At 58.1% G+C, this 14,446-nt stretch overlaps 1 protein-coding gene across 7 annotated transcripts in view; it reads left to right on the forward strand.

The window, feature by feature from the left end:
* FAM214B (family with sequence similarity 214 member B) overlaps window positions 1-14,319 on the forward strand; it is a 38,935-nt gene extending 24,616 nt beyond the window's left edge. For 4 of the 7 annotated variants that reach the window (XM_039567776.1, XM_039567778.1, XM_019283488.2 and 1 more), the window contains 9 exons: window positions 4,815-4,907; window positions 5,505-5,706; window positions 7,324-8,599; window positions 10,141-10,199; window positions 10,506-10,602; window positions 11,031-11,189; window positions 11,563-11,631; window positions 12,096-12,301; window positions 12,525-14,319. In XM_039567776.1, coding sequence (XP_039423710.1) covers window positions 7,490-8,599; window positions 10,141-10,199; window positions 10,506-10,602; window positions 11,031-11,189; window positions 11,563-11,631; window positions 12,096-12,301; window positions 12,525-12,678 — 1,854 coding nt within the window. In that variant the 5' untranslated portion in view covers window positions 4,815-4,907; window positions 5,505-5,706; window positions 7,324-7,489 and the 3' untranslated portion in view covers window positions 12,679-14,319. Of the gene's footprint in view, window positions 1-20; window positions 882-2,570; window positions 2,636-4,814; window positions 4,908-5,504; window positions 5,707-7,323; window positions 8,600-10,140; window positions 10,200-10,505; window positions 10,603-11,030; window positions 11,190-11,562; window positions 11,632-12,095; window positions 12,302-12,524 lie in introns of those variants that run through there. The other 3 variants (XM_019283486.3, XM_039567779.1, XM_039567781.1) reach the window with 3 other exon arrangements.
* Window positions 14,320-14,446: the final 127 nt, after the last annotated feature.

Genomic DNA, 14,446 nt, shown 5'->3' on the forward strand with positions numbered 1-14,446 from the left:
AGGGGCTGGTCCTCAGCTGGGCACTCGGGCTCTCCGCTGTGGTCCCCCCTCGCTCCCGCTGGGAAGGCACCTGAGATTAAAGCAGCGCCAAAGGCTATGGAGCTGGATACAGCGGTGGCTGAGGATTGCTTGTGCTGCGCCTGCCTCTCCATGCATTTGATCTCTCGACTTCCAGCGGGGACTGAATTCCTGTGCTGGATTCTGGGCTCGGCTCTTGTGAAAGGATCCAATTATTTTAGAGCTTTGAGCATCTCCATTTGCTGCCCATATTTGCGGCGCGCTGGCTGGAATTCCAAGTGATTAACGTGGCTGTGACATCCCTCCTAGGGGTGTTATCTTTGCTCGCTGTCCCCCACCGCCCCCCTCTTCCTCCTCCGGCAGCGAGCGAGCGAGACAGGCAGGCAGAGACAAAGGTCTGTCCTCAACCTGGGCTGTCCTCCCCGTAAGCGGCTGCTGCATGGGATTTCCCTGCCCTGCCTGCTGCAGGTTTCCTGGGCTCCCGGTCGAACACTGGAGCTGGGCAGCCGTGGGCTGTATCGCAGAGGTTTGAACCTGCTGGGCTGGGTGGGCAGAGGGTGCTGCCGGCTTTGGAGAGCTGCCCGATTGTCCTGCCGGATTATAAGCTGCTTTTCATTCTTTGACTGCGCTTTCCTGGGAAGAGGGGCAGCCGTGCGTGGAGGCGAGGTTGGCGAGGAGGGGGTTGGACGTGGGGGAAAGCTTTACACAGGTGACTGTCGCATAGTGGGATCTGCCTGCAGACCCTGTAAGCCCCCCTTCCCAGCCGCAGGCTATTGTCAGCGTCGCCGTCTGCAAGCCAGGCACCTGGGAAAGGTGTGCGGAGGCGGTCCGTGCCAGGACGAGGGGCAGCAGAGGGAGAAGGGGTAAGTCACTGGGCTGGGAGCTCTGCTCCGGCTCCCCCAGCTCCCAGGAGAGGTTTCATTGTGTTATCCTGACTTGGCCGAGCGGAAGGGCTCAGTCCCTGCGGCACCTGCGTGTGGTGCTGGGGCTGGGGAGGCATTGCATGTCGCTGGGCAGACCTCAGCCCTTGAGGAGGCTGCTGCAGCCTGGAGCCCCAGCAAGATGTACTGCAGAGAGGGCTGCTCTGTCCCCGGGGGCTTCTGCACCCTGTCAGTGCCGCCTCCCGCGGGATGGGAGGGAGCAGCAGCACCTCACGGACACGGTGCTGCGGGCACAGGGAGGTGTCGTGTCTCTCTCTCTCTGTAGAAGCTGTGTCTGGTGGTTTCTAGGAGCTTGCACTCCTGACATGGACATTAGATACCTCTTGCCCAATCCTTCCCCTCCGGGCTCAGGCTTCCTCTCCATTCCTAGCAGGGGCTAGCACTGAGCGAGGCTCTGCAGCTGCATAAATCTGGCATGGCAGGAGGCCTCCTGAGGACCCTCGAGAGCAGCACTTGCCCTTGCAGTGGGGCAAGGAAGCTCCCTCCCTCTGTTTCCACTCCCCCTCCCTCTCCTTCTTCCTCCCTCTTGTTTCCACAAAGTGTCAGCTCCTTCCTCCACAGCCTGAATTTCAGGATAGTGCCAGAGCCATGGCCAGTGGTCATCTTTCCCTTCAAGCATAGTTTGTTCCTCTAGCATCTCACTAGTCAGCTTCTCCCTGGGATTGCCACCTCTGCTACGGTGCTGGAGGTACTCCCCAGCCTCACGTGTCTGTCTCTCTCCTGATGGTGAGATGCCTGATCTGTCAGACTGTGCAGGAACCCTTCTCTGGTGGCAGCATTGCTGTTAGTGCTGCCATCCTTCAGGGTTGTGACGGAAACTTTCTGCCTGCTGGCACTTTGCAAGCTCTGCTCTTAGCCTGTGCCAGGGAGCTCCTGGGTTTGTGCTCACCACTGGTTAGATTTCCTTCTTTCTCCTTGGGTTCAGATAGGACCTGTGGAGCTGTGATTTATCCTCCAGACAGTCTGTTTCCAGCAGTTTCTGTTGCCTCTTCTCTTGCCTTGTGCTCTGTTCATTCTAAGGATTATTTGCCCTCTGGTAATGATGGCCCTTTTCTTTCCTGGCTGTGTGGTTCCTGCTTCACCCCCCGTGAGGCCACCAGAGTCTCTCCGTAGCACTTCCCAGGAAAGGGAGCAGGAGAGAAGAAGGCAGCAAGAGCCACTTAGGGGTTGGTTTGGGGGGTTTTTTGTGGTCTAAATTGTGCAAAGACCTCTCTTGGCCCTGCCAGCCCCCAGGCTGGTGCTCTGTCCCAGGCAGCAGTGCCCAAGTCAAAGCCTCTTGTCCACTGGCCATGTGTCCCTTCTGACTGGCTGGCAGTGCTGCTCTGGGAAGCCACTGGATCCCCCCTGAATGAGTGTGGCAACTTTGGGCACAGCTCTTGCTCTCTTCCTTGCACTGGTGCTGTGCAGCCATCCCTGCCAGGCTCCCAAGGGTTCTGCCTCATGACAGATACCTCCCTGCTCCACACTCATGCCGCTTCCTCTCTGGCTGGCGCAGTACAGCTCGAACAGCAACAGATCCTTTTGCAGGCTGCAGCCCGGCATGTGGCACTGCTGCTGCATTGCCCAGCCAGGAACCCGTCCTCACTCGCCATCCTGCTCTGTTTCCTCCAGACTGAGACCATGGTCTGTTAATCCTGGCTTCCCCCTGGATGTGCTAATAGCAATGGAACCAGCAGGTAAGCCAAGTCCCTGACCCAACCGCACCAGGCCTGGCTGTGTTATTCCATGTCAGGCTCTGGTGGTTCAGCGTCCCCAAGGAACACAGCCTTTCTGCCCCAGTGCCTGGGACACGCTCCCTCTCTGCAGGTCCTTTGGCACTGGGTATCTCTTGGGTGATGAAGCGTGGTGCCCTTCCCCAGGCAAAGAAATAGAGGAAAGCTGTGCCTGGCATAGCTCCAGATCCAGGTGCTGGGAGATCTTGGCAAAAGCACAGGGCCCTGCCTGTTTTCTGAGCAATGAGTAGCCTTGGCAGGAGCGGGGCAGACAGTAGAAGAGCTCTGGCTAGGCTTCCCTCAAGAGGGAAATCTTTTTGAGTCCTGTCTTAGAGCACCAGCATGGGCTGAAACATTGTCAAAAAAAATGAGCATCACGTGGGCTTAGGAGGGACCAAACCCTTGGTCCAGGCACACGGAGCCCCATGTGCTGTGTCCAGGGGCTGGTACCTGTGCTGCTCAGCTGAGCTGGTGAGGCCCTGGGCCTGGCTCTGTCCCATCCATGTGGCCAGAAGTAGGGCTCTGGCAATGCCTGTCTCAAGGGAAAGAGAAGGCAGAGGTGACCAGGTGCTTTCTCCCTGTCCCCTGGACTGCAGGAGGCTGTGGTCCCAGGATTGCTGTCCTGCTCTGGGGGAGGTAGTGGACTCCCGTAGTGCTGTCAGAGGCTGAGCTCTACTGTGAGCAGGATGGGCTCTCAGCAGGGAGGAACTGCCCTGGGAGGCGCTTGGCACTGCCAAGAGAACCTCCCTGGGACACAGCTCCTTGCATCTCAAAGGGGGTGAGAAGCAGTGCTATGCCCCAGCTGATCCCCATCCCAGGCTGATGGGCATTCCTCCAGAAGGATGTTCAAGGAGATCCTAGGGTCTACTTGGAGACACTTTGGGTGACACTTTCCTGTCCCCACCATGGGTTTGGCATTTCCAGCATGATGCTCCAAGCAACAGTATCTGGGCTGGCAAAAGATGGTGCAGTCCCTTGTTCTAGCTGTGTGTTCTATTGGCTGGTGCTGGCAGCACCTGAGGACTGGTGCTGAGAGCTCAGCTGGGATGGATTTCTGGTGTTAGCAGGTCAGCCTGTCCCAATACATCCATTCTTGTGAAAGGTAGCTGCTGCTGGGGAGAAAATGGCTGTGACTTCAGAGGGACACAGGGAAGAGAATGAAAGGATGCGGGTGAAACTGTGTGTTTGTTCTGGCAAGGACACATGCTTTCTTCCACTGAACCAGGCTGATTCTTGCTGTTGGTTGCTGATTTTGCTTCCCAGGGGTTGATTGTGCCACACAAGTCATGGTACAAGTCTCCCTCAGGGATGGAGGAGGGAAACAGCAACCTTCCAGGCAGGCAGAGCACAGCATGCTACCACTTCAGCATCCACCCACAACTGTGGGCATTCACTTGCTTTCCTACCTGCTTTGGTGCAGGTCTCATATGGGAAGGAGCCAGGAGGAGCTGGTCTTTACAAAAAGCTTTTGTTGAGGTTTTGGACCTGTGGTTTGTTGTGCTGCAGCACTGATTTGCCCTGCTGCAAGTGCTCCTTGGGTGCTGTTGTGTTGAATCTCAACAGGTCCTGTTCTGGCTGGTTGCTGGCAGTGCCCTTCCCCAGCAGCGGCGGTGGCTTTTGAGCTGTCCAGCTCTCAGGGACTGGTCATGACAGCCTGTAATTACAAATCTTATTGGAAATGTAATGAAAGAACAGCCTGTTTTCTGGGTCAGGTGAGGTCAGGCAGCAAGCACAGCTGATGCTGGCTTCCCACATGCAAGCTGGGGGGATGCAGAATTTGCCAGACCGGGATGCCAGAAGGGGATTGCACTTGAGTGTTGCTGCCTCTGGCCCTGCTGTTTCCAGCCTTCAGAGCAGTACTCACTGCTGGCTTGGGGTGCCCAGACAGTGACTTCCCTCTGGATGGGTGCTGCAGTGAGCCCCTCTTTGAGGGATGCATGGGGAGGGAGGAGAGGAGGGCGTGACCCCCAGGGACAGGCACCGTTTCCTCCTTCAGCTGCAGGTCCCTGGGCTAGTGAAGCCCATGAGCTGCCTCTGCTGTAGAGGTGCTGAGGTTGCAGGTGCCCAAGGGCTCCTGCCCACTCTGAAGGTGTTGCACCATGAGCTGCTGCATGAGCTGACTCTCCTCCACGCCCTCTTCCAGGCATCAAAGCTGCAGTGCCCGTGGATTATGACCACAGGGGAGCTGTGTTGCATCCGCAAATCTCCGTTGTGCATCAAGGGCACATCTGAACAGGTGACTGCTGTGCACATGAAAGGATTGCTGTCTTTGTGCTGGGGAAAACTGGTGGGGGGCCATCGTGGCTCAGGGCTGTCAGGCTCCTCATTTCTGCCTTCCCTGAAAGGCATCTCTTATTGGAAGAAAACAATTCCAAGCTCTTCTCCTTATCTGTAGGGCCAGAAAGTGTCCTGTGCTGTGGGTGGAAGGGGGAGGAGGTGAAAATGAGACCAGGAACTAGCTGGAGGCCCAGAGGTTGCTGCAGTGTCTTGGAAAGCAAGGCACGAAATGGTCGCCAGAAAAAAGAGGAATCTCTTCCTATGCGCAGGGTTTCATACAGGAAGGCATGCAAAAGGGATGTAAAATCAAGCCAGGTATGAGAGTTCACAGCTTAGCTTAAAATATTTGTGGTTCAAATGGAAATCAAGGTGTTAGCACTGCCTGAGGTGGCTGAGGTGTATGTGGCCCTTGATTTGGGAGGTTGGGAAAGGCTGAGCCTAAATGCTGCCTTCCCTGCCTGTGTGACCCTGCAGACAGGCAGCACCGTCCTGCCTTTCTCCCAGGAAGCATCTGAACCACCCCAGCCCTGCATCTCCCCCTTTTTCTTCCCCTCAGAGCCGCTGTGGACACTGAAGAGCTGGAGAGGACGTTGCAGAGGTTCGGAGGCACACCGTGATGGTGGGAGCCATTCCACGGCAGCCACGCCGCTTCTGGGGGGTGCCTGACTGGCAGGTGTCTTCAGCTAATTGTGCCAACGACCGCCTGCTGCAGGGCAGGGAGGTTAATCCGGAGCAAAGCAGGGTCCTGCTGCAGAGGGGTAAGTGAGGGGGACAGCCAGAACAGGCTGCAGTGTCGTGGGCTACACAGAGGGATTGAGGTTGGTGGGGATAACTGGACCAGCCCCACCCAGAGCCATTGCCCAGGACTTTGTCCTGATGACTTCTGAATATTTCCAAGGATGAAGACTCCATAACCTCTCTAGGTAACTGGTTACAGTGCTTGGTCACAGTAAAAGAAAATGGTGTTTTCTGATATTCAGAGGGAACCTCTTATATATATATCTATATATATATATCTATATATCTATATATATGGATGAGATCTCACTGAGCCTTCTCTTCTCCAGGCTGAACAGTCCCAGCTCTCACAGCCTTTCCTCGTAGGACAGATGCTCCTGTCCCTTAATCGTTTCTTAGGGTCCCTTTGTTGCACTCTCTCAGGTGTGGCCTCACCAGTGCTGAGCAAAGAGGGAGGATCAGTTCCCTCAACATGCTGTTAATGCTGTACCTGGTGCACTATTGTTTTTCTTTGCTGCAAGGGCACATTGCTGGCTCATGGACAACTTGGTGCCCACCAGGGCCTTCAGGGCCTTTACTGTTGTGCTGCCTTCCAGCCAGTCAGCCCCCAACATATCCTGGTGCATGGTTATACCTTTTATCACTTCTTTTAAACAAAATTCCTGGTCTTGACCACCTTGGCCTTCCATTTTCCCATCCCCATCCCAGCAAGGTCAAAATAGCATATGCAGCCTCACTGTCCAGAGAGCCTTGATCAACTTGGAGAACCAATTTCCCTATTGCTCACTTGCCCCTAAGCCCTTGCTCCACAAGATCAGGCACAGCTGCAAGGACAGGCAAAAGTCAGAGCTGCCAGGATGGGCAGTTTTTCCTCAGTCTGCTGGTGACTTTTCCTGCATCTCCTCAGCTCTTGCAGCCATTTCAGTATTTTTCATGCCTGAAAAGAAACAACATATAGACAGGATTCTCACAGCCCTCCAGCTGGACTGAAAATCAAAAGTGAGGCACCAAGCAGCATGGAGGAGGGCAGGCCCTCGGAGCTGGCAGGAGTGGGTGGATGGTGACACTGGTACTTCCCAGCTGCTGACTGAGGTGCTGGAGGTGCCTGGTCCAAGCTGGAAGGGGTAATGGGGATGTTAGGCCAGGTTCCTGTCCCCAGCATGGGACTGACACCAGCCCTGCCTCGTTCAGTGCACGTGGCTGGGACAGGTTGTCTTGGCCAGTGCTGGGAGACGTTGCTGCTGTTGCCCAAAGGGGTGATTACAGGCCTGAGCCCCTGGGACTGGTCTGACCTGCCTGACTCCTGTGCTCCACAACAGCATAAGCGTGTCCCTGGCAGAGGGCAGGCCTCTTCCTCCCTGCTTGTCCAGACTTGTCCCCAGGAGTCTCCTGCCTGTCTGGAGACCTCTCCTTGCCTGAGCTGGGAAGGAAGTGCTGAACGCGCAGGTGGGTGATGCCTCAGGGTTTCCCAGAAAGCCACACCAGCCTGGTTCCTCTTCCTGTCCCTGGAGAGGGAGGTTCAAGTGGGGCTGTGTTAGGAGCTGCCCGTGTCCCAGTAGGTCCCTTGCAGCCAGAAGTCTGAATGAGGATGGGGGCTCCAGGCTGATCTTCATCCTTCTGCTTTCTTGTTTTTCCAGATGCTGTGCTGCAGAGCACCTCATAGTAGAGGGCTCACACAGAGATCGTGAGTGAGAGGGGATCCAGCTCCCACCCCCCTGCCCTTGCACCCTGACCTGTGGCACTTTACAGTCCCCCTCCTGCTGCCGCATGGGCTCCGCCCGGAGTCCCAGCAAGTGAGGCTCCATGCGGCACATCCACACAGAGACGTCCGTGCCCCCAGAGCGCAGCACGGACCCCAGCCTGTCCCGGCCCAGCGGGGAGACACCCTTGGAGCCTTCCTCGCAGTGCTGCACCCACCGCAGCATCCTCATGGGCTACAACGAGACAGAAATCAAGCGCCAGAAGGTTTACCAGGTGTCCATCTTCTCCCATCTCTCCAGCTCCTCTGAGAGCACAGAGCAGCGGGCAGGCACCCGGCCAGCTGTCAAGAGAGGATACCCCGAGCAGCGAACTCCGGAGGGGGGGCGAGATCCCAAACGAACTCACTGGGGTGACAGGGGGGTGGATGGGGGCCCTGGGCAGCCTTCCCTGGATGATGATGATACCTTTGAGGATGGTCTGCTGGTGGAGGAGCTCTCGCTCTGTGGCTCTGCCCAGCACTTCTCCCACAGTGGGCTGCGGGTGGTGGAGCACCGCTGTGAGGGCAGCCCTAGCCACAGCCCCAAGGCCAGCAGAGAAGACAAGTCACAGGATGTCTCCTCCTCCTCCTCTTCTTCCTTTTCCTCCTCCTCCTCCTCCTCCTCGTCGTCATCCTGGCCCCGGCACATTGCTTGCAGTACTTTGCACATGAGAGACAGTTGCCCTGTCTCATCAGGGGATCAGCCCATAGACTATGGAGAGAATGGGGAGCCAGCAAGTGGCCACAATGTACTTCACCTTGAATTGCACAGTATTGCACAAACAACCCAGTTGGACCCTGGTGGGAAGAGAGAGAAGCCAGGGAGCAGCCCAGCTTGCACCAGCAGGGCTAGCGGAGAAGTGGAAGGGCCAGTGATGGCCAATGGGTGCAGGGAGCCCCCCACTCCACAGACAGCGCTCAGCCCCGAGCCCAGCAACCTGAGCTCCCAGGAGATGACGCCCTGTGGGAGCAGCCAGCTCAGCAGCACCTGCCCAGCCAAAAGGAAGTTGCTGCCTGCTGGCGAGGTTACGGCCGACTCCTGCTCTGAGGATGAGAGCCTGTCCCCACCAGCAAGGAAAAAGAGGGTCCTGCCATGCCATCCTGTGCCCACAGCCTGCCGCAGCACTGATGCCAAGGGAGCTCCGTTCTGGAATCACCTGCTTCCTGCAGCCAAGGTGAGCATTGCTCATGGGGGGAGGCAGCGAATGGTCTGGGGATGCCCAGCCCCACTGTGGCACCATGCCCTGAGCTGCAGTGCTGGTGTGAGCAAGGCAGCAGCTGACAGCCAGCCCTGGCACACATGGTCTGTTTTAACCAGCTCTTGACATCTTGTAGTCACTGGATACTCTGGATGCAACCAGCTTTTTCTCCTGGAGAGCCCTGCTTGGAGAGGAGACAACCTCCCCGCGGCAGTGAGAGCTGGACACATCGTGAAACCACATTTGGTGTCTCATGGCTTCCTGTTAAGCCATGATATAGCAGCAAGCTTGGGAAGAGTAGCTGGCCTCTACCTGCCTGATGAGGAGGAAGGCAGATGCATGGGATGGTTTGAACTCCTGGTCATGATGCCTATTAGAGCAAGTGTCTGGTGGCAGGCAGTGGGACTGGACATACTCCGACCAAGGAGCCCAGTGCTGTGTGTAGAGATGCCACTGGCTTTTCTGCCATTTTGGGGCGCCTGTGGCATGTCCCCAAGGTGCCACAAGGTCTTAGCAATGGGGCAGACCTCTGAGGTTTGCAACCACCCTAGCAGCTCAGGAGCTGCCTGCAATTCCTCTTTTCTTACCCTGCTCCCTGCCCTTACCTGTCCTGCCAGCTGAGGCTGCAGCAGGCTCAGGCCAGACCTGGCATGCTCTTCTTTTTCTCTGGGGCATCCCATGGTGTGGGGACACACAGGAACTGATGTCAGAGCTATGCTGGCTTCTTGCTGCGTGGAGCTGAGACACGCCATCCATGGGGCACAGCTCAATCCCTGCCAGCCTTTTTCATGACTGTCCCTCAGCCCAGCTGCTGCCAGCACTGTCCTTGCAGAGTGAAGCCCTCCAGCAGCTTCCCTGGGTTTTCCCGCCCGGTCATGCCAGCCAGCTCCATCATCCTTTTGTGTTGTGCTGCCCTTTGTGTGGCTTCCAGAAGGGAATACCCCTGAAAAGAGGACATCTTTAAAAGGAGGCTGCAGTGTGGCTGTGGCTTTAACCCCCCACCCCACAGCTGTAGGATCCTAGCTGTGGGTAGCGATGGGAAACGCACCCCTCTGCCTGGTGGCACTGCTGAGGACTTTGCATGAATCACCAGGGGACAGAACTTTTCCCAGGCTGGTCAGGGAGCATCCTTGTAGGTGTCCCAATCCCTGGGAAGTGCAAGGGGGTGTCACTGCATGGCTCTGTCTACAGGTGTCTTTCACTGGGGCTGCTCCTGAGACCTGCTTTGTAGAGTGGGAATAGTGTGTTGTACCCTTGGGTACCAACACCCTCATTCCCAGCTGAGCCACTTTGGGGTTTGGGCAGCCCTACGTCCCCACCAGACATCCCCGGTCCTTGTGCTACCCTGCTGGCCACCCCTGCAGAGGCTGCTGATGGCTGCCCATGGACTGGAGCCTGTTCATCTGCTGGGACCCCCATGGGAATGTGGGGCAGGGCAAGGGGCGATGGCCCCTCCCAGGGGTGCACGGGCCCTGGTTGCTGCCCTAACAGAGTTCTCCATTTCGTGTCCCCTCCAGAGCTCTGCAGACTGCACTGCGGTTGGGAGGAGGCTGAAGAGTGGGCTGCGCCTCAAATCGTGAGTGTCCTGGCAGCCCCATGGGATGGACATGAGGGCTCAGGGTGCCTGCCCACCCCAGTACCCTGCAGCCCAATGGGAGGTTCAGGATGGGTCAAGTCCTCTTCCCTGCCCTGGCCCAGGTATCTCCCCTCTTGGACACCACAGACTGGGGGGGTTTTTTCTTCCCATGGGATGTAGGAAAGTGGGTTCAACCTCCAGCAAAGGTATAGGGGACCTGGAGAGGGATCCACATTCCCAGGGACATGAACAACCCAGGGCTGCGTGCTCTTCAGTCCAACACCAGTCTTCTCTCCTCACTCCCAGGCGACATCTCCGGACCAGCCTCCGGAGGGGCACCAGGTCTCCCACAGTGCCCTGGGCCACCACCACTGTCAGCCATGCTCTGCTGGGCAACTTTGAGGTAACAGCGCCCACCTGCTGGGGGGAGGTGGGTCCTGGGGGCTCCACACAGGGCTAGCAATGGGTGTGAGAGGCTGAACCTGATGGGAGCCCTGGTGTGGGGCCGGGCTGCTTGTCCCCAAAAGGCCTGCTGTGCAGTGGCAACCACACAGCCACCAGCAGCATGGCTCAGCCAGCAGATCCTTGGGTGGAACCTGCTCAGATGGCTGCTGTGAGGCTGAGCCAAGGTACTCTCACAGCTTCTCCCTGTTAGATGGTTGGTGTTATCTCACCAGTTCAGGGTGTGTCTGTCTTAGAGCGAGGTCTCTGGGCACATGAGGGCAAGCAGTCACTTGGGTGCAGTGAAGATGGGGATGACTTCACCTGGAGCATTGAGGCAGGGGGTGGGGCTGGTGTTTGAGGTTCCCTAACACTTCCTTCCCCTCTCAGGAGTCCATCCTGAAAGGGCGCTTTGCACCATCGGGGAGGATCGAGGGCTTCACAGCAGAGATCGGTGCCAGTGGCTCGTACTGTCCCCAGCATGTCACCCTGCCCGTCGACGTCACCTACTTCGACATCTCTGAACACAGCGCGCCCTCGCCTTTCCTGGTACATGGATGTGGGGGAGGGGGGCTGTAGCCCAGCACCCTGGCACAGCCCCTCGCTCTAGAGGGTGGCTCAAGCAACCACCTGCTTGTGGAGGTGGATGGCTGTGCCAGGGTCAATCTTTAACCCAAAAAGCCAAACAGGAAACAAGGGGGAACATACACAGGCCCAGCTGCTTCATGGTTGTCATTGTCATCACCTCTCTTGTCACCACCTCTCTGTTGCTGCTCCTGGTTTGGAGAGGAACTGAGCTGGGGGTCTTCTTGCTGACTTGTGCCAGGTGTTCCCAGCGAGGGAGTCTCAGGCCCATGCTGGTTCCCAGCTGGGCTCTCCCTCGGCTTTCTCCCTCTCTCACATGCTGTTTATTTTGCCCCAGGGAGTGATTGACTTGGAGGCCTTGGGAAAGAAGGGTTACAGTGTCCCCAAAGCTGGAACCATCCAAGTGGTGAGTCATTCCCTGGCCTGCAGTAGCAGTGTGGGGGTGGGGCTGGGTGGGCTCTGTTTGCCCTGCTGGGGTGGGTATGCTCCATTATGTTGTTAGGCACGGCAGCAGCTGGAAGGCTTGTCTTCTGCAGAGGGGTTACATGGCCACCAAGACAGCACAGCAGAGGGGAGTACAGGGTACCTGGGATGCTGGCAGGGAGACAAGGTGATGGGAGAATCAGGGAAAGAAGAGGTTGGTGAGGGTTTTTGGCAGGAAAGTGTGCATGTGCAGTGGGAATGGGATGTGATGCAAGGGGAGCAAACGTGTGAAGGTGGGTGTAAAGGACTGACCTGTGACACTCAGGCTAAGCCCTCTGGGACTGGTGTGAGGCTTTCTGGATCCTTTGACCAGCAGCTTCTGCTCCCAGATGCCCCATCTCTGCCCTGCATCCCTCCCAGTCTCACTCTCTACCCCTCTGCCCCCAGACCTTATTTAACCCCAACAAGACTGTGGTGAAGATGTTCTTGGTGACGTACGACTTCCAGGACATGCCAGCCAACCACATGACCTTCCTACGCCATCGCATCTTCCTGGTGCCCGTGGGGGAGGAGGAGGGGTCCACGGTGGCCCCCAGTGACCCACTGGGCACCAGCCCACCCCGCAGGGTCCTCTGCTACCTGATGCATCTAAGGTAAAGCATGCCAGGAGGGGTGGGCACCTGCCCCAAGGCCACCCCTGTGCTCCTCTCCAACATGTCCCAAGCCTGCAAGACTGGAGGAGGGACTGGGGAGGAGCAGGGACCAGCTGCTCCTTGACCAGGGGCCAAAGTAGCCAAGGGGGTTGTGCCCTCACTGAGGATGCCCTGCCCTTGCCTGGGAGCCTGAGGTCCCTCTGCCTTGATCGTCTCCACACAGGTTTCACAGTTCCAAGTCGGGGAAGATCTACCTTCATGACGACATTCGGCTGCTTTTCTCCCGCAAGTCGATCGAAGTGGATTCGGGGATCCCCTACGAACTGAAATCCTTCACAGAGATGCCCAGGCACCCCTGCTACTCACCCCGGGCCTGATCTTCTTCACCCCCCACCCCCCAAGGGCCACTGGGGGAGCCTCCAGCCCAGCACTTAGGGGAGAGATGAGTAAAGGGGCAGCAAGCACTGCTTTGAGATATCCCCCACCCTCCTGACCAGCACGGACACCACGCTCTGCAGCGGGGCTGGGATCACCCCGGGGGCTTAACCAAGAGTGGCAGGGGCTGAGGAGCAGCCCTGGCACTCCAGGGACATGCCCAAGCCTTCTGCTGGCACTGCTCCCAGCTTGGAGACTGGGCTGTGGCCGAGGTGGGTGGGTGGGGAGTGAAGAGTTGGACTGGGGCTTGTGGGTAAGACCAGCCACACTAGTCCTGGGTCTGGAAGCAGAAAATGTGGAAGAGTTTGTATTTATTAGTATTTATTGTTACTGGGAGTGCAGAGGAGGCTGGTGCAGAGGATCAGAGGTTCCGTGCTTGTTCTTCCCCCCAGCCCTGCCCCCACCAGGCTGCCTGTGTTGGGACAGGGCTGTGGGGACTGTGAGGGTGACTCGGGACAGGGACACCTCAGCCCATGGAAGGGAGAGTGACCCACTGCTCACCAGGGTGCAGCTCCCAGGCCAGGGCTGTGTTAAACACCCTGTGACAGGCTCAGCCTTGCTGGCACCCGCTATGCAGGGCCAGCCCAACTCAAAGCAGCTTGGGCAGGCCTGCACTTATCTTCTGGGTCTTTTAGGGCAAACCAAACGCCAAGAGGCCTGTGGCTGTCAAGGAAATGGCCACTGCCAGGTTCCTGAAGGTAAGAGACACAGCTGTCACGTGGATGGGGACCTGGGGCTCTTTGCAGGAGTATGGGGATAGCCCTCTGGGCAAGAGCCTCCAGAGCACGTGTGCTGTGGATCTGAGAAGATTGCCAAAAAAAAAAAAGGAACCTTGCACTGTCAGTGGGTGGGGGGTGAATCCTATGAAGGAGGCAGCTTTGGGCAGGGTCTGCTGGCAGCGTGGTCAGGGGCTGGAGGATGGGCAGGAGCCCCAGCTTAGTTCCCTGGGAAGCAGGGACGCAACAGAGGACATCAAATTCCAGGAGCTGGGCTGGATTCTCAGGAGCAGGACTGGGGGGAATCCAGAGAGGGGCAGGGCTGAGGGCAAAACAAGCTTGCACATCCCGTGTCTGTATCACCCCTCTGCCCTCTGAGCGTCTCGGCAAGGCTCCCCTGCCAGCCCAGGCTCTGGGGAGCCTCAGCCCCTCTCTCAGAGGGAAGAAGACGGTGAACAGGCCCGACCCCATCAACTCCAGCCGTGGGGCTGCGACCCCAGTGCCGGGGCCTCGGTGTGGCCATGGGCCAGGAGTGGAGGGTGTGGGGTCGAGGTCGTGCTCTCCCCTGCCCGGGGGCGGCCAAGGGCTCCGGCCTGCTGCACTGAGAGGTGGAGGCCTGAACCCGCCCATACACTCACAGCGGGGGCCTGAATCCCCCAAACCGTGGATCTGAACCCCCCAAGCACCGGGGGCCGCTCCTCCCCCTGCCCTGAGCAGTGGGTCCCGGGGGCCGCCATGACACCGGAGTCCCCTCGCCCCCCGGTCACCGGGCCTGCCCCTGTCGCCGTGGCCCTGCGGGCTCGCGAAAGCCGTGCCGGTACTTTTCGTGTTCCTTTTTAATTTAATAAACGTCCGTTTGGAGCTCCAGAACGAGCCCGGGGCTGCCGCTCCCAAGCGGGCCGGTGCAGAATCGCGGGGCGGGCGGGCGAGCGGAACCGGGGGCCGCGGCCGAAGGAGCCGGAGGGACCTATCCGGGTGGCGCACCCGGAAGCAG

Source organism: Corvus cornix, chromosome Z (assembly GCF_000738735.6).
Source record: "Corvus cornix cornix isolate S_Up_H32 chromosome Z, ASM73873v5, whole genome shotgun sequence".
NCBI classification, from domain to species: Eukaryota; Metazoa; Chordata; class Aves; order Passeriformes; family Corvidae; genus Corvus; species Corvus cornix.